This window comes from Emydura macquarii, unplaced genomic scaffold (assembly GCF_026122565.2).
Source record: "Emydura macquarii macquarii isolate MOO-44397 ecotype Brisbane River unplaced genomic scaffold, CSIRO-AGI_Emac_v2 contig_1790, whole genome shotgun sequence".
Classification (NCBI taxonomy): domain Eukaryota; kingdom Metazoa; phylum Chordata; order Testudines; family Chelidae; genus Emydura; species Emydura macquarii.
Genome location: NW_027131927.1, coordinates 2,157,448 through 2,176,727, shown reverse-complemented (window position 1 = coordinate 2,176,727; position 19,280 = coordinate 2,157,448). Strand labels below are relative to the sequence as shown.

Sequence of the window (19,280 nt, the reverse complement as noted above, 5' to 3'; positions counted from 1 at the left end):
AGGGAGGGGACATTTAAAGACCCCAAGGGGACACCTGCTGTCACAAGCCCTTGCTGTGCTGTGAAAGGAAGTGACGCCGTGTGTCTGAAGGACAAGTGCAACATAACTAGGCTGTTTCCCCGGCTGGTGCGCCCTCCCTGCCTGCCTAGAGGCCCGACCCCTCCGCACCCTCACCGCCCTTGCAGGGGATTTACCGTCAGAAAGGGATGCCTGGAATTCTGCAGCACTCTGCTCTCCGTAACCGTGTGCGCGACCTCGTCCTGTGGGGAGACAGACAGACAACACTGAGGCAGATCAGTCAGGCTGCTTAAAGCCAGCCGGCTGGCCAGGCCGCATAGCCCTGAAGCCGCAGCAGTTAGGATTCGAGCTGAGAGGCGAGGACTGGGGGCCGGCATCCACACCAGAGGGGAACAGCAGCCACGGGGCAGTGTTCACAACTAGCCAGCTAAACACTTCAGAATCTGCGTAAGTCCCATTGAACATAAAGTGAAGCACGTGCCCAGTTCCCCGCCATTTATTCTTTGAACTACCACAGCCCCTAGGGATCCCAGCCATGGAGCAGCACCCCATGGCGCCAGGTGCTGTACATGCACCAAACAAAAGGCAGCCTCTGCCCCAAAGAGCTTACTAAGGAGAAGACAAGAGACAGATGGAGACAGCTACAGTTGAACACATTGATTTTTAAGTCATTTGCACACAGGTGAGAATTTCAGCCCTCTCCCCACGGGCAAACAAAGGAAAGAAAACACAGCGAGACACACAGAGCGCGTAATATACACAAAATACAGAGGGTTAAGTTACCTAACTACACACACAACACACGCCTTGTGGTTTTGAAAGAAGCCTTGTTTAGTGTCTCCCATGTTTGTGACATAAATCATCCACTCAGAATCACCTGGTGTCTGAGGAACCGCGTTTGGAAAGCTGCCCCCAAGCCCTCCGTGCTGAGCTTTCCCTCCCCAGAACGGGCCTGCGACAGCACGTACTTTTGCGATGATCACTTCTTTCCGCAGGATCTTCATGGCGTAATACCGCCCCGTGGCCTTTTCCCGCACCAAGATCACTTTGCCAAAGGTGCCTTTCCCCAAGAGTTTCAGGTAGTCAAAGTCGTTCATGGTCTGGGAAGAGAGGTGGACGGGGAACGGGTTAACAACGTGCTGCAAAATGGGGCCCTTGTAAGGTGGGGAAACGCTCGCAGGCGAGCCAAGCTAAAAGCGAGGTGTTATCCCCCCATGGTTCTTGCCATGTTAACTAGTTATAAAATGGTTCAGCCCTGGGCAGAAGAACAGCATGAGGGCAAGACACCCAGGTAAGTCCCGCTCCAGCCCCCTGGCACGCACGGGGGAGGGGGCAATTTCACCCTTGCAGTTTAAACCCAGGTTTGCTCCCCTGCCACTCATAGCCCATCGTCATCCACGGAGGCTCCAGATGAAGAGGCTCAAAGGTCTGGTTTGCTTCCATGCCAACCTCAAACACCAGGACTCCCACTTCCCCGGAGGAGCCTCTCGTTCCAGATAAATATTTGCTGTGGCAGCTAGGGGCGGGGCTTACAGAAATCACGAGGCCAAGTCAATTGTTTCCCGCTCTCTGAGAATGAATCTCCCCCCTCCCAGAGCCTTGCGCTGAAAGAAGATCATTGGGGAGAGAAAACAGAAGGTAACCGTGTTTAAAACCAAGTGATGTGTAATTAGCAGGATTTACACATCGCTTCTGTGGGCAGGCGTGCAGTGCAGTGGAAAGAAATCATAGCGCGTTCATGTGGCAGGAGATGGGTTTTCCAGAGAGACCAGCACTTGTGTATGGACCTATCTGGAGTGAACGCCCCATGTCGCACCGCCCAAGGCTCTCAATGAGTGCGGCATAATTTGAACATACGGTCCCCAGCTGCGGGTACTGAGTATACAGGAGGACCTGGCCATGAAACATCAGCAGCTTGGAGCAAATGAATGGAAACCGGAATGGATTCAGGGTCACAAATATTCCAGCGCAGGGACCTTCTGAACTTCTCTAGACTGTGACCTCACATTACAGCAGAAAAAAGGTTTAGGGTGACCCACCTCCTTCCCAGGTAGTTATAAAGAGAGGGCATGCCCCCCTGGAAACGCCCCACCTCAGGAATCATGACTACCCAGCCTGAGAAGCCTCAACATGCTAGACGTCTTACTGCTTTCGCCCGGGTCTTGGTCACAGCCACTTCCATCTCCTCAGCCCCGGTGGTATCGGAGGGAGAGCCGCATTTGTACTCCATTGTGTCTTCTTCTGGCTCTTGGTTCTTTAAGCTGTTTGCTACGGTCTGAATGGCGTGCATCCACTCCTCTCTGTGGTTATAACATAGGAAATCAGCACAAATGGCAGTGCATTCAGCACAGCACGGGCACCCGTGCTGCTGTTTAGAGCAGGAAGATGGGGCAGGAGCGGGTTTAAACACCTCTGAAATATCCAGATATCCAAATATCGCTAGAACAGAGGCCGGATCCCGGCAGCTCAGATTCTGCCCTTCCTTCTCCCACAGCCGCTAACGCGGGTCCCAACGCTGCCCTGATCGATTTCAGCCACTGCCTCCAGAAGCCCCTGGGCTCACACTCTGCCAATGGGATCCAGTATCCCCACTTGGCAGCAGACCTTGGTTTTGCAACTAGCGCAAACACAAAACTTCTCCCTTGTTTTTGCTGCAAGCGACGTCCCTGTGACACCCCTGGTGTGAGGACGCGCCGTGCTCAGAGCAAACTGCTGTTCTCACTGCTCCAAAGAGGCCCCCTGGTCTGGAAGGGAAGGACCAGGGTAGCCTATATATACTACCCTGGGGAGCCCCCAGGAACTAACCGAGGAGATCGTCTCTCTTGAGCGGTGTATGTCAATCCTACCTCTGTAACGGCCCCCTCCATGGGCAGTGGCCCCCACCAGAGTGCTGCTTCACTCAGGGGAGCGCTAAACTTGAGGCCTGTAGGCCAAACCAGCCCTGGGGAGGCCATTTTGCCAACAGCTAGACAGGTGCCCGAGGATTACGGAGAGATTTGTGGTGTTTTAATTCCAAACGCCACCACTCAGCCTGGGATTTTCCAGGCTAAGCGCCCGTCGGCTGGAGGAGGGTCTGTCAGATCAGCCTCCTCATCTTGCTGTGATTCTCCGCTGCCCTGAGCCGTCTGACACCCTTTACTCCAGAGCAAGGCATGAGCACGTTACACGCCTGCTGCCAGTGGCCACGCGGGACACTGGCCACAGAGAATCAGGCCCCACCTGCAAGGCCAAATCCCACCACAATTTGGCTGCGCGTGCGCACGCCTCACTAGTCACCAGCATGGCTCTCACGGCCTGGGAGCCTCCATGCCAGCAGACAGGGTTCTGTCTGCCTCCAATCTAACAGCTGGTACACCCCAGTCCGAAATGTAGTTCCCCAGCTTGGCCTTCCAGCAGAGGATCACTAGAACACCCCTGCCCTGGCACAGCAATAGAACAGGGAACTCACCTTTACTTCCCCTTGCCTACCCTCTATTCAGACCGGGAGCACTTCAGTGCTGCACCCGGCATGCCAGGGAGCCCCCGATCTCTGTTGGGGGCTCTAGGGTGTTGGCCATAACGCATGTAAATAATTATCCTGGCTCTGACATCCCCGTCTCCCTCAGTTTCCCCCTTGATCTGGGGAGGACATCAGCCTCTCAGCAAATCTGGGAGGGCTGGCCAGCCAGTGGCTGCAAAGGATTCTGAAGACAGAAAGAGCTAAGTGGAGCGATGCTCCTCAGAGAGCCCATCTCCGCCCTGCTACCACACAGGCTGTTTGCTGCGCGATGGGTCTGGAGCAGTCAGAAGCCCCGTGATTCAGAGAGGCAGCAGGCAGAGCTACACCTACCGCTCGTCGGGAGAGTCCACGTGAAACGTTCGTTCGATGACAGTCGTCCACTGCAAGCACCGAATGACGAAAGTGTTGGGCCTGGGGCGCTCGGTCTTCATTAGCTGGCATTCTGGGGGCAGAGAGGGAGGAGGGTGCGTGGGAGGGGGTCCAGCTGGGGAGTACACTTTAACGCTGATTTCTGAGACAGGTACCCTTCGCTTACCCTTAATATCACCCTAGCAGCGTGACCCCGGCACGCCCATCAGAACCTCCTACGCTGGCTCCTTGCTCATTGCAGGAGTCAGTTAAAACCAATTACCTTGTGTGTTTTTAAATGCCTCCAGTCAGTGTCACATGCAGCACCCACCTCTTGCCTGGCGCTAGCTGCCTCCCGGTCTCTTCTCTCAGCCTCCCCAGTCCATCTATGCCAGGGGTCTCAAAGGGGCTAGCCCTGGTGGGACTAAACCCGTGCTGTCCCCGGCATGCAAACTGCACAACGCTACGTCCCTGCTCCCATGCGTGGCACGAAGGACTATAGGGCTGGTTGCTATTCTCCCACACACAGCGACTGGAAGATCAGTTAGCGAGGCACTAATGAGTTTGCTGGGTCTCAGTCTGGACAAGTTTGTGCCACCACATCTGGCCTTAAATGGCACTGTGGCACAAAGATCCTGGAGACTGAATTCTCCTCTCTGCCTTAGAGAGGGATGCTGGCTTTGCCATGTGGGCCGCACACAGGCTGGGGATAATGACGGCTAGGTCTCCTGGGTGCTAAGCCAGCCCCTCTCCCTGTGGGACATCCAAGCCTGATTGTGTTTGACCAGCAGCCGTACCTGCAACCGAGAAGTTATTCAGAGGTGGCAAGCTGTGATCAGACGTCTCGGGCCGCTCCTTGTAGCCAATGAAAGAGCCATCGCTTTTCAGAAGGAAGTACCTGGGTCTCCATGTTTTAATGTACTCCCCTGAAACAAAGCCGAATGGCGCACGTGTTATTTCATGCCTCGCTCCAGCCCGCTTCAAATCAGCTCCCACCCCGACTTCGGCGACACAGAAAGGAAACGCTTCCAGCAGCGGCTGCCCTGCTCTCTGCAAGACACAGGCAGGTGGGGCAAAGTGACAAACACAACCAAAGGGATTCATCTGTAGCTTGCAACCCCTGCTGGGGCATCGCAGAGACTCTGGATTCCCACTGATTGAGTCAAAGGGCCATTGAGAAAGAGCCCCCCGTGTTCTCAGCTCCCCAAAGCCACTTTGGGGGTTTAGTGGCGAGAGGCTGACGCAGCCAGCGAGTCAAAGACACCAAGAATGCGCCAACGGGCTGCAGGGGCCCTCAAAGAGTGGGGGGGGAGGGCCTTTAAAATATTTCAGGGGGTAGCCTTGGGGAAAAACAGGTGTTCAGAGGTTCTGGGGTCACCAGAAACACAGGGAGGTGAAATGACTTGCCCTGGGCACCCTGAGGAAGAGTATGGCAAGCAGGGAACAGACCCAGGAATCCTGGCTCCCAGGTTCCTGCCCTGCCAGCCAGGGCAGACTGCCTGCTCATTCGTTAGTTGAAGTGACAGCTACTGCCAAAAGTGACCGGCTCTGCAGCTGTCGTAAGGGACCTGGTGTCACACGGGTAGCATCTCTCCCTCCACCAAAGCATACGCTGGCAGCACCGAAATCACTCGGACCGAGCCTCAGCAAAGCACTGCTGCTAGCGCTGGTAATTGTGCACCATACTAAGTGCAGAAATAGCACTGACTCAGGCCCTGTCCGACCCCCTGACCCCCTCTGCTCCCGTCCAGCTGCCGGCTATATTCGTCTGCCGAGAGGAGAAATTTCCTAGACCCAGAAGCCACGGGGCACGCGGTAGAATCAGTCACAGGGATTAAGCCACAGAGAGCCCCATTCACTGGAGCAAAAAAAGCCACGTGGGATATTTCAGAGCTACAGGGTTGGGAATAAATCTGCCCAGCTCCTTCCCCAGAAAGCCCTCAGCAAGAAAGGCAAAACCAGACCCACCTTCAGCACTTCTATAAACAGACCCCCCCCCAGCGCAGCTGCTCCCGGGCCCCTGCACTTCCAATAGTCTCATAACGCTAAAAATAAAAGCAACCGTCTGCATGGGGTCCTAGCGGAGAGCCATCCAGGGGGAGAACATGCATTACGCTCGTGCGTGTAGGCCTGGCAGCTCCATGGCACCCACAGCCGGGTTTAAAGCACAGCTGTTGCTAGCGCCACTTCTCCAGCCATGGTTCCTTGGATGGTTGTTGCTGAGAGATGGGTTATTGAGCCCGGCTCCGGGCAGACGCCGAGGCTCGCAGACAGCAACGTCAGCTTACCGTGGTTCTCGGAAATAATCTTTTGGCCACGCGGGCCAGGGAAAGGGGCAACCTGAGCCTCAGCGTGACCACTGGTGGCACGGATCTAATCGTGCTGCGGACAGGACCCGGGACAGAGAGGTCTCCCTCGTGCGCTGCAGTCGGGTTAAGCTGAGGGCCTGCTCCAAAGCCCACTGAGGCCAAGAGAAAGACTCCTGTTCACTTCAGATCAGGCCCTTGCTCCCGAAAATGTATGCACCAGCCTGCGCCCAGCTCGGGGCAAGCCTCGGTGCCCCTCAAGGCTCAGCCTCAGTCTGAGTGCCCTTCCACCCCACGCTCAGGGCTGCAGGGTCTGCTGTGCTGCGGGGAAAGGGAAGGCTGGACAGCTGCAAGGGGAGATTCCCCTGGGGACCCGAAGCTGGAGGGACTCCGCTAAGCCAGGCACAGCTCGGTGTAAGCCCCCAAACAGCCTCCCCTTCGCCCCCAGCTAACCACAGAGCCTCTTCCCCATGCCCGCTGCAGGACACCAGCGGGAGGCTGCACCTTCCACCTCTTCCTGGTCCCGAAATAAAAGGGGGAGCTGATCTGCACTAGCAGCCCACCCTGACCCCTTAGCACAGCACTGCAGGGGGAGGGGCCATGGGAATTGCCCCACAGCAGACGCTGCCCTGCAAGGGGGTGAGCGAGCGAGGAGATTTCCTGCCAGAGGCGTGAAGGAGACATCATCACCAGCTCACTTCTGCACACGACATTCGCAACCGGCCGGCTGCGGTCCAGGGCTTCGATTTTACTGCCCTCCTGACACTCAGCTCTGGCCACTGCCCGGCACGTGAAAGCAGAGCAGGGGCCCCCGGGTCTGATGACAGGAGGCAGGACACCTAGAGAACAGATGAAGCTAGCTTTTGCAGCCGCCTGTTAGCTGCGAAGTTTCTTACTGGGCCTGTCAGCTCCTCCGGCCAGGAACTGGCGTACGCACGGCACCTCAGAGCGGCACCTCGGCCTACGACCGAGCGACTGACTAACCGCAGGAGGGAGGGGAGCGCATCCTAATGCTTAGAGCAGGGGAGGCTGGGAGGCAGGATGCGTGGGGTCTAGTCCCAGCTCTGAGAAGGGAGTGTGGTCTGATCGAATGGGTTGGGACGAGCTTAGAGCCCAGTGATCAGAGAGCAAAGGGACTGGGAATCCAGACGCCGGGGCTCTATCCCGAGCGAAGACGCGACCGAAGGCGGTTTAACGGTCAGCATTTGGAGCCGCAAATGATCACTGGCAAAATGAATTAGGGCCCAACATTGCTTTGGGACACAAGCAAACAAGCAGCTGCCCCCGCCCCATTCAGCTGCGCAAGGAGCAGTTCAGGCTCAGCTGTCAGAAGACAGAGTGCTGGCGAGTCCCACAGGGGCTGCCCGAGGACAGCAAGGGGGCAATCCACCTGCTGTGGGAATCAGCGGGTCAGAGGACAGCTTCACAAGCCCGTCCACCCTGGGCGAGGAGCCTCCAAGTTCTCCCTGCGGCCTCTTTGCAGGATTAAAGCAAGCTTATCCCCAGGGCTCAGAAAAGGATTTCTGCTGCAGAAAGCAGCAATACAAACAGCAAGGGCTTGGGTTCACACACCAGCGGCAGCAGTTTAAAAACCAGAGTAGCTCAGTGAGTGCAAACACCTGCGTGGACACACATCAGTTTGAAACGGGCTCCATGGATTTAACTCATGCCTAGAAATTTACCGTGGACGCTAAACCAGCGTAAGCCAGGTTAAAACCTACCAGAGCGTCCACACACAAAGCAGCACCGGGTTAACTAAACTGGTTTGAAAATGGCACCTGTCGTTACACTGGTGTGATTGCGTGCTGAGCAGGCCCTGGGGTCCACGCCACGCACAGCCCTCGGGAGGGATCCTTACCTCTCTTGTGCAGCCAACCCTCTTTGACGACTGACACTTCGTTCATGTTGGTGCCACAGCTGGCGTCGCAGGGCAGAACGAAGAACCAAGGCAACGCCGCCAGCTGCAGGACGAGCTGCGGGTGCAGCGAGGATCTGCAGGAGAAAAAAAAAGGCCGTTCGCCATTGCAGAATTCACTGGACGTCCAGACGAAGCTGCGGACAGAGCTCCCCTGGACACTGCCACTGAACGTCCAGGGTCGCTCGCCCCAGGCGCCGAATCCGCCCATCCACCCAGCAAGACTGAGCACACGCCAGCCGGAGCTTACAAAGCTGCGTCTTCACACAAGGCAAATGCCTTATAACCAGCCACCTGCTACAGACAGCCTCCAGCCCAAGCTATGAGAGAAGGTAACAGGGCCCAGGCACAGCCCTGGACGCAGAGGCATTATTCGTGCGGTAGGACATGAGCAGCAAGGGGCCCCAACTGAGATCAGGACCCCACTTGCCAGACGCTGAACAGACGGACACAGACAGCGCCTGCCCAATCAATCCAAGCAAGGTAGACAAAGAGCGGGAGGGCAAAGAGAGGTGCTGATCTGATTCCCTGTGCCCAGTGCCTTCTTCACCGAGCCACGTTCCTCTGCGAGCACTGTGTGGTCGTGATGCACACAGGTCTGCCCCCGAGACGCCGCTCTCACGCTGAAGACAAAAAGGCAGCATCAGTAGGAAACCGCCTCCACACAGGGTACCATTAAAAACTCCCCCACTACAATTAAGACATTAATGTTGTCTCCCGTAAACACAGGTCCAAAGGAATCAGAGCCCTGTTTGCAAACACACCCAGCGGGAGGGAGAGTTCCCAGCTCCAGCTACCTGCTCAGGCAGCAGGCGAGGTGTTTACCTGTTTCCAGTGTCCCTTATCTCCCCGCAGCACCATGTGCTACCATCACAAATGATAAAAAGCCTTGGAGATAAGAGGCACTAATCGCACATGCTCAGATCAAAGACACTGGCAGGGAAAATACACAAGCTCTACAGGCAAGATCCCTTACAAAACAAACAGCTGGAGAAAAATTAATCTGCGTCACCTGACAGGACTGACCCCTGGGTGGCAGAGACTGGCCTGAAGCGGCTGCCAAATGCAGGGATACAGCTTCCCCCGGCAAGTCTAGGGGATTGTCTCAAACCCCTGCCCATGCTGCAGCAGCACCTGGGGAAGCACGGCCAGCAAGGCAGGGGGAACGCTTGCTGCAGGTGTCACCTGGGTCCCGATGCTCTGAGAAGCGTCTGTTGTCCATCCCAGGTCTGATCCCCAGGTCCCGCTACGAAGGGCCCCTTCTGCTGCGGCGGCCAGGAACGCTAGCTGCCCCAAGGGGGGATTTGGGGTTTACCCCAGCACCGGGTTGGACACGCCTCCCTTCTGAGAGCAGCCCGGCTCTATGAATAGACCACTAGTGATTGCGCATGAGGAGTACTTAGTGCCGGGAGTTCCCAGTCAGCTCAGCACTTCTGCTGATCTATTTTCATGCCAACAAGCCCTGCGGCACCCTGCTCTAAAGCCAGGGCCTCGATGCGTGGACAGCTGGAACCTGGCTCCTTACACAGCAGGGGCTTGGCTACCAGGATTCACACTCAGAACGTTCCACGTGGGAGCCACTCGGCCATTCGCTCCCCTGCGTCTTCCACAGCCGGCAAGGCAGGGAAATCAGGCAGCTCCAGGAGCGGTGGTTATGCTGCGCAAACATGTGAAAGGGCACTTTCCTAGCTGAGCGTAGGGCATGCAGGAGCACGGCGTGGTGCAGAGCCACAAAAGCCGCACAGGAAGGTAAACATGCAGCCGCACAACTCCAGGATCTCACGGACAGCACAATTCCACGGCCCAGCAACAGCCCCACCAACTCCTGGCTCTCAAAAGCCACTTTGAGCCTGTTCTTTCCTGCCTTTTGCTGGCCCATGCATTTAACTCAGCGCAACACAGGCTGCTGAGAGCAGAGGGATCCTTTTCCTCACGCATCAGCAATCGAAGCGTGACAGGATCACCTGGCGAATCGTACTGGCCCACCAACTAGTTACTTCGTTTCAGTGACTGAGCTCTGCGAGCCAGCAGAGCCAGGAAGTTCAAGCGCCGTGCTGGACAGCCTTAGCGACACCCACTAGCAGCCACAACAAACATCAGGATTGAAGCAGGAAAACCAAGCAAGATGGTCCTCGGAATGACACGACTGAAGTTCAACAACACATGAACAGAGACCAGGGTAGAAGTGACGCTCTCTCTCACTAGCAAGGCGGCTATCCTAGCTTTCCAAGGGTACGAAGCTACAATCCACCTCTGATGTTTTAGTATGACTGGGCTTTCCTGGAACCGATGCCAGAACAGCAAGGCACAGAATACCAACACCTGCTGTGCCGCTCGCTTTCTCTGGGACGTTTCCTTTCCTTACAACTTACCTTCGTCGCACAGCTCACACTGGACTGAGCATCCTGCCTAGCGACTCTTCACTCTGCTTCTCCCACGGTTCTGTTGCAGTTTGGGGCCGGGAAATTTCTGAAGGAAGTTCACAGTGGGAAGCAGTAGGCAAAATGTCACGCCACTGGCTGTCTGCTTCGGCTTCGAGGCCGTCTGAACAGGAGCAACTGGTGCTGCGACAACTCACCAGAAAGCAAGTGCAGAAAGCTCCAGCCCATTCAGTGGAAGAGTTCAGATCGCTTGTCAAGAATTCCTTGGCGTCAGAGGCTATTGGAGCTCGGCCATTCTGCACCCTTGCCAACTCTCCTATTCAACTCTAGTACCCTCACGGCCTAACCCTTTCTTCTCTGGGCATGAAGTACTCCTCATGCGCAATCACTAGTGGTCTGTTATAAACAAGCTTCGCCCACTGCGCGCTGACGCAGATACAAGGAACGGAGCAGGTATGAGAAAGGGACACTTTCCTCACTGGTCCATTTTTTCTTTGAGATCATCTGACCTGTCTAGACACTTGGCCATTGCTCAGCTCTGCTCGCTGGGATCATTTCTTCAGCCTGGCTTTCCTGATGGCTGGGAGAACTACACCCAAACCTCAGACTAGTCCAGAAGATCAAAGAGAAAAGTTGTTTGGCCACTGGAGTAACTAAGGCCCTGGACAGAGAGAAGGGACCAAAGTTCGCCCAGTGGGACCAAAATGGCAAACACCTAAGATGCAATGTAAACGTTTAATACTGCTAGCCAGTGCCAGGCTGGCATGCTCGAGTACCAAGTGGGGGGCTGCATCCGTTTGGAAACATTGCGCAGGTGCTTTAGCAATAGTTAGCCCTTCACAATCACAAGTGCTTTTCAAACAGATTTGCATAACTCCTAGGAGTCAGGCACCATTAGACACCAGGGAAAACGAAGGCAGAGAGAGTGGGAGATTTGCTACCGCGTTAGGGAAGCGCTCTGAAAATGAGAAGTGCTAGGTGATTTGCCTAAGACCAGACTGGGTGGCTGTGTTTGGTTGACAATTAAGATACACACAAGCAGAAAGTGAGCACTCCAGGCTGGGCGTGGGCCACATCCAACCACAGAACAGCCAAACTTCTCCACGCACGCTCCACGTCGGATCTCAACAAAATCAGCACAAAGAAGGCGATTTGATCTAAAAATCGTAGTTTCACTGGCAAAACTTAACGGGAGGAAGAGGGGGAGGAAGACGATGTTACTCTGATCCCGGTGGACAAGTTTATACAAAACTAATATTGCAATCCTAGCAAACAAACAAGGCCAATGTTGCAACTGGATCTCACTCATTTACATAACAGTGCTAAAGGTTCAACAAAATGCCTGAAATAGCAACATTGTCCCCTCTTCAGGCAGGCCAGACACATATGCAGCAACAACTGGGGCACCAGGAGGGCCCTGCTTTCATTCCCCGTGTCTCAGCATGAGAAGTGACAGAGAAGACCCCGCAGCTGCTTACCCCTCAGGTTCCCACAAAGCAAGAGTCCATCCCTGGGAATGCACACCTGTGTCTTCCTCCGACATGAGGCAAAAGGTATCTGCAATAAGCTAGAACACAGCGAATGGACTGGCTGCTGGAAAGACAGAGCCACGCAATTAGGGGACAGCAAACAAAGGGGTGAGACGCAGTGAAACTGTCGGCCTATGAAGCTGTTAATTTTTAAAAAGGTACCAAAATTCCAGCATTGGCTGAACCATCCCCTTGCCCAAGCGGTCAGGTGTAAAAGGATAGTTTTGTCACATGCTCGCTGCCCGAACGTAACCCTTCAGCACGAGTTGACTTGTTAGAAGCGTCCCATTCTTCTGCCTATGAAGCCCGCATCACCGCCCCCCCTTAATATTTTATAATGAATAATATGCTGGTGAAATAAGCCAGACCAACAGTTCTGTGCCTTAGTTTAATGCACCCTTGTGAGGCCCTCATACCAGAGACTTGGCAGAAGAACAGATTTTCTGGAAATTCCCATTTGTGGATCTTGTTTTCCCCCACTAGGGAAGATCACCACCATGGACTTCTTCGGACGCTCGGCAAAGGGGTGGCCTCAGGCCCATAACGCGGCTGGGCTTGCTTTGATTTAATAACAATAGCTCGCTCTTACCTAGATTTTCATCCAGAGATCTCAAAGCACTTTACAAAGGAGGAAAGTATCATCATCATCTGTTTGTAAATGGGAAACTGAGGCACAGGGAAGGGAAGTGGTGCACCCACAGTCACCCAGCGGACCAGTGGCGGAGCAAGGAACAGCATCCAGGCCTGTTGAGTCCCAGTCCAATGCTCTACCCACCAGTCCACACAGCCCTCCCATTAAATTCCACTAGCTACACTGGCCAGACAAACAGCAAATCTAGATCATCACCTACCAGATCGCTCCCCTAGTAACATGCACTTCCACAGTGCCCTTTCAGCTGCAGATCTCAAAGCGCAGTCGGCATAATTAACCCCATCCTGCAGCCCAAGGCAAGGAGAGGTCATTAAACAGCATACCTCAGAGAAGAGGCTGGAGCCCAGGACTGAGCAAATGATGAGGCTCTAGCTCAGAGACAAGACGAGTTTGCAGCGTAAATGTTAATCTTAGAAGATTAACAAATATCTTCTAAAAGGCTGGAATTTCTAGCACCGCCTTCGGCTCCTGCAGGTTCCCAGAGCGACCACGCAGCCTGCAAATGGCAGGTACGCCCGCTAAGAGAAGCCATTTTGGGAACAACAACAATTCAGTGGAGTTCTGAGCTATTCTGAGCCAGCAGGTGGGCAGCATTGTGGGAGACAGAGCAGCAGCAAGGATCCGCCATATGGCGAACATCAGATGCCTTTAATGGAAAGCGTTTCTGTTCTGCAACTTCCCGAGAGCTGATCTGCCCCCAAGTCCCTGCCCTGAGGAGTTTCCAATCGAAGAGAGGTTTTGATCAACCCCTATCACCTGAACAGCCCCCACCAGCTACGCAAGCAGGGGCGGCAAAGTCCAGAGCTTCCATTCGTGCTCCTCATGTATGTAACCAGCCAATGGAAAGTGTTTCTGTTCTGCAACTTCCCGAGAGCTGATCTGGTCAGTTTACACTATGCACCAACACATAAGTGATGCTCTGGGTGTTCTGCATTCACACTGGGATTGTCTAAACCACTCCCCTGCTCCACCTCCTGACTTTATTGGGCAGGGGTGTGAAGCGGGCCATAGCGAAGTGAGAGCCAGGCAGATATTCTCTCTGCTCACGAGCACCAGTTTTTGCCTGCAGGGACAACAGCAAGACCAAACCCTCTGGCCTTGAGAAATAAGTAAGGAGAAGCCGGGCAGCACGAGGAGCCTCGGAGGCCTAGGGGAAATGATCACTTCAAGGTGGCCACTCAGGCCCTGCTTTTGACTCTGAACTCAGCACTGGCTGGGGCTGGAGGGCTCACGAGGGCAGCGGGATGTGGAGCCTTTTACAAGTAGGTCAACAGTGTGAAACCAACCAAGTTTAGCATTAGCCATGATGTCACTGCCATCCAATGGCAGTCTGGTGGACTCACAGGCTCCCCTCTGATTGCCAGTCACCTCTGGAGAGGCAAAGGACTAAATGGACTGTGGAAACTGAGCTTCTCCTGTCCATCACTGACACTACCTAGCTCTTACATCGCGCTTTTCTTCAGCGGATCTCTTCTCCCTGCCACTACAAGGGCTGAACCCAGGAGAGTCAATCCAGCACTTCTCATTAGCCCTCTGATCACTTTCGCTATATCAGCTTCCCCGACGGCTGAAAATCTGTCTCAGGGACAGGGGGACTGAAGCACAAGCGCTGCCCTCCCCAAAAAATCACCGAGAAAGGCAGGCTTGCTGGTGGCACGAGGTGCGGCTCAACAGAACCCACGCTAGACGCAGCCGAGCTACGGCTCAAGTTTTCGGGCTTGATGAAATTCTCTGGCCTGTGCTCTGCAGACATCAGACTGGGTGATCATAACGGTCCCTTCTGGCCTCAGGAGAGGTGAACGTGCAAGGTGTGGAAACGTATGGTTCTTCTGAGAAGTCTCACTGCAGCCATGGCTACACAGAGGAAGGCTGGCCCAATGGTCAGCATGCTAGCCAGGGACTTGGCAGACCCAGGTTCAATTCCCTGCTCTGACACAGTCTTCCTGTTTGACCTCAGCGCACCAGCGTCGCCGTTACTCAGCTCCTCCCTCATCTGCTTCCCAAGCGTGGTGGGAGAAAAAAAAAATATTTAAGATTATGAGATGCCTACTTGCGACGGGGACCATGTGAGTACGCTAGAGAGAGGCAAGGAGCCAGCAGCAGACAGACAGAGATGCAGCAGAGACCGGCCTATTGATTTTCCAACTGAGTCGTCAGTAGCTTAGCCCCTGGTTCTGAACTCTCAGTCCCATGGATCACACTTGCACTGGTCAGTGTGCATGAGCAATGTCTAGCTCGGCAGGGATTCTACGCACAACTGGAATACAAACAGCAGGTGTTTGGCGGTGGGTCCCCATGCGTTCTGGCCACTCCCAAAGAAAACAGGGTTCGCTGGAAATAAATTCAGAGGTCCAGCAACTTTGAGGCTGGAGGGATCATTACACTGAATTAGTCTGACCTCCTGCACGGCCCAGGCCAGAAAACTGCCCCCAGGGATCCCTGCTTCAAGTTGGCTGTGCTGGAGAACATCTAAATGAGGAGGATTTTAATTACTGCCTCTCTGTGTATTTTCCTAGTTAGAGACCAAAGCATTATCCCCTGTTATGAGACACCTTGGGTAGGTCAACTAACTTCACTCTGTGCCTCAGGTACAGTCAAATGGAAGTAAAATGAGGGACCGAACTCCCAGAGAAGAACTGGAAGGGTTAAATACTTGTAAAGTGCTCTGAGATCCTCAGCTAGGAGACAAAATATATTCTATATTCATGGAGGCCAGGTCCATCAATGGTAACAAGTCAAGAGGGTCAGAGACTCAACCCCATGTTCTGGATTTCCCTAAAGCTCTGACCGCCAGAAGCTGGGACTGGACAACAAGGGACAGACACTGGATCACTGCCTAGTTCTGGTCACTCCCTCTGAAGCATCTGGTACCGGCCCTGTCAGAAGACAGGATACCGGGCTAGGTGGACCATTGGTCCTTATGGGCACCGATTTAAACTGTATTATAATCTGCTGAGGAACTAGACTGCTAAGTGTCCTTTCTAGAAATGTCTTTGAACCATTCCTGTACAGTTCAATAAGCATCCAAAGGATTCAGGCTGAAACTTTCAAGAGTGGATGCCCAGCTCCCATTAAAGTTAACGGGAATTAATTTAATTTATACAAATGTAATTCTCAAGATTGATTGGTGGCTTTAACGCAGTGGGCTGGGCAGAAATCAGCTCCCAGCAGCAAAGGGTTAATATTCTGTGGTGCCAGGTGAGATCTCAAAGAGACTGTGAAATGCAGAGATGGACAGAGAGTGGCAGAGTTGAACAGCTCTGATGCAAACTTCCCCAGGGGGAAGAGGTGGTCTGCATCTGTGTCCTAAATGCAGATTTGCTACAGACTCATGAGTGGGGCTGGGTCTGCTCTGTAATTTACACACCTGCTCAGGCTAGCCCTCCTTCCACGGGGTTATCCTTGTCCCTTCTGCTGGGCTCGGCAATGCCACTATAGCTCCATTCCCTCCCGGAGGCGGGCCAGGAGGAGAGCTTGTTGACTAGCTGTGTGTGACTCAGCTAACGTACACAGTAGGTTGTTTACTCATTTCAGGATGTGCAGAACGGGAAGAGGCAGAGGAGTGGCTTGTGTTGTGCTAGGATGAGTTGCTAACTCAGGCCGTGTGAAAATGCATAAAGCACAGTGCCGTCGTCTCCCTGGCAGAGCACAAAGATACTGACCCACACAAGACCCCAGGCTCACCGCAGAAGCTCAGGATGGGCATTTCGTGCCAGAGGTCTAATGCTCCATCAGTGCCCTCAGGGTCCCTGGGAAACACCCCCCTTAGCTCCTCAGGCCCGGGGTGAGGAGCCCAAGTTTGTGGATGGGCTCAACCCCTCCCTTTGTTTATGTTTGACGGTCACTGGAACAAAGGGCTCAATAAACCAGCAGCTATTCACTTGATCGTCTGACATCTGACACCCCTTGGCAAACTCTCTCCAGCAGCTCACGCACTGCACAAACAAGTGTTTATTTCCTATGCCAGGCAGGCATTTGCCTCTATTTACCATGTCTTTGGCTGCTGGGCCACACAGACATCCAAGGGGGAGCAGGGAGATTATCTGTAATGTTAAGTCATGTTCATGTGTCTAAGCCTCCCTTGTGATCCTGCGGTGGAGCGGGGCTGGGGTAGCCACGTACACTGTGCTGGCCCAAACATCCACAAAGCCCAGCAAATAGATCAGCCATTCCATACGCTGAGGAATGACTTTACCGTGTCTGTACTCGAGACAGTTCAGTTCGCCACACGCCACCACATCCTGTATTTCTGCCGAGCCTAGTATTTTGGCTGGTCAAACAGCTACTACATCAACAAGAGAAAAGGAGGCCCGCGAAGTGAGAGAAAACCACAGATGCCTGGTTGACAGATCTCCAGCCCTGATGTGGCATTGTTTGTTTTCACCTAAAAGATACACTGAAACATACAAGAGGACTACATTCACCTATGTCAAAAGACCCCTGGTATGGGGGGGGAAATCACCAGCAACTCATTTATGGAGAACAAGCTACAGGGAAATAACACACATCTATAACTTCTAAACTGAACATACAGCCCTTCCCCCCTTGGAGAGCTCACCTCCTCCATGCTGGCCATTTTTTCAGACTACTCGCTTTTCCAGAGTATTTAGCTTATTGGTATTACTTTGGAACTGGGCACTGAACAATTCATTCTGGTCTTCTTACCTGTATAACACATCCAAATCACAGAGAGGCACTGTACAGACAGAGAAAGAAATGGTGCCTGCTCCAAAGTGCTTACAATGGAAACAGACAGAACTATCCCCCCCTTACAAATGTAGAACTGAGGCCCAGAGTTTTAAGTGACACAGGAAGACCACGGCAGAGCGATGGATTGAACCCAGGTCTCCTGAGCTCTAGTCTAGTAGCACCTTAACCACTATATTGGCCCTCATTTACTTCTGTAGCCACAGATTTTTTTTAAATTCATGTTTTATCTAGGGAGCATGCCTACAGCTTATAGTAGTGACCTGCGAGTCAGGACTCCTGTGTTCTATTTCTAGAACTACTACTGCCTTTGGCAAGTCTCTATCCTTCTGTGCCTTTCTTTCTCCATCTGTAAAATGGGAATAATAATTTACCTAGCTTGCAGAGGGACTACGAAGTCTTAAACAAAGTGCTGGATCAGAACCTTCAATAGCTCTAAAGAATCGAGATCCTGACATGAAAGGTGCAAAGGAAATATTAGCTGTTGTGTGGCCTGTTATTTTTTCTTGTCTCTTTGGTTGTCAGTGGTTTTTCAGGGGGTGATTCGCAGTAGATTTATTTTTAATGACAGTAAGATAAATTATAAACAGCACTGCCAGCACCAAGCATTCAAAAACCCTGAGTAAGGCCCACCAAATATCGTGAAATTGGTTTAAGTCATACGAGTATAAAAAATAATAGATGTTGGGTTCTTTTTATTTGCTTTCTGGGTCACATTTTCAAGTATTTCTCCACAGCCACAAGGGCTAGAAACTTATTGTAGTTTAAATGAAGGTCAAGATTCTCACCAAATCGTTGCTCAAGGAGCTGGGGATTGATGGAACATGGCAAACACTGCAAGGCTTGGCAATGCTGTTTGAAAACCCCACTTCTTATGGATACTTCACTGCTACCCATAAGTGAATGGGGTCCTGTTATAGGCACTGTCTATTGTCCACCGCAATAAAGTCAACATGAAACAGATGTAAATGACAGCAGATGGCACATTCCATCACTGAGTTCCATTAAACGTCACTTCCTGGAAGTGTGAAACAAAAATCTTTCATACTTTCATTTTTGTAAAGCACCCCCTGAAAAATCACAGACAACCAAAGAGACAAGAAAAAATAACAGGCCCCCCACAACAGGTTCACCTACGTTCCCAATTAACACCTTGGAGAAACGAAAGCCGCGCCGACAACTTTAACACACGGTGACTGATGGTTTATCTAGATGTCACCAAAGCTCTGGCACTGAGCATGATTGTTAACAACAGCTTCAAAGGAGAACAGGATGCGGATGGAGCTCTGTCATGAATCAGAGCATTTGCATCACGACTAGGCAACTAAGAGACAAAGCAATTCCTGTAGCAACTCCTGCAAGTATACACTCCTCCACAAACATAGCTCAGAGCTGCAGAGTTAACAAAACAAGCACTTTACAAATATGTATTAATCATCCCATTTATACAGAGGGGGAAACTGAGGCAGAGAGCAAGTGACCTGGCGAATTCACAGGGAAAGTTGAGCCCTTAAAAGTATGATTTTAAACCGGTTCCATTAAATCGGTGTGAATTCATGTGGGCAGTCTTAATGAGATTGAAACCTGGTTTATATCAATTTTGCTTCCCTCTATTCCTAAAATCAGTATCAACGGAGTTTAAGAGTGTTCACACAGAGGCTTGAAACCACTTTAAAGTGGGGCAACTATGCTAAAAGACAAGGCTGCAGAGTCAAGGCCAGCCTTTGAACTCAGGCGTTTACAACTCCTGGCCTTGTGTTTGCTTCATCACACCATGCCTCTAATTAAGAAAAATATACAAATCTGCCTTTACCACACAGGTTGCAGGGATGCATGTGGACATGTGCAAAAACTTGATGCAATCAATGTCAAGCCGTATGTGAGGAAAGGGATTCTTCAGCACTGCACAGAAGTGGCTGACTAGG

The 19,280-nt window shown here is 52.8% G+C and overlaps 1 protein-coding gene across 2 annotated transcripts in view; it reads right to left on the bottom strand.

Moving 5' to 3' along the window:
• AKT2 (AKT serine/threonine kinase 2) overlaps positions 1-19,280 on the bottom strand; it is a 38,185-nt gene that overhangs the window by 12,400 nt on the left and 6,505 nt on the right. Inside the window, exons 1-7 of one of the 2 annotated variants that reach the window (XM_067556597.1) lie at positions 10,459-10,582; positions 8,030-8,163; positions 4,663-4,791; positions 3,848-3,959; positions 2,165-2,318; positions 987-1,118; positions 195-260 (exon numbers count right to left, since the gene is read on the bottom strand). In XM_067556597.1, coding sequence (XP_067412698.1) covers positions 195-260; positions 987-1,118; positions 2,165-2,318; positions 3,848-3,959; positions 4,663-4,791; positions 8,030-8,075 — 639 coding nt within the window. In that variant the 5' untranslated portion in view covers positions 8,076-8,163; positions 10,459-10,582. Of the gene's footprint in view, positions 1-194; positions 261-986; positions 1,119-2,164; positions 2,319-3,847; positions 3,960-4,662; positions 4,792-8,029; positions 8,164-10,458; positions 10,583-19,280 lie in introns of those variants that run through there. The other variant, XM_067556596.1, reaches the window with a different exon arrangement.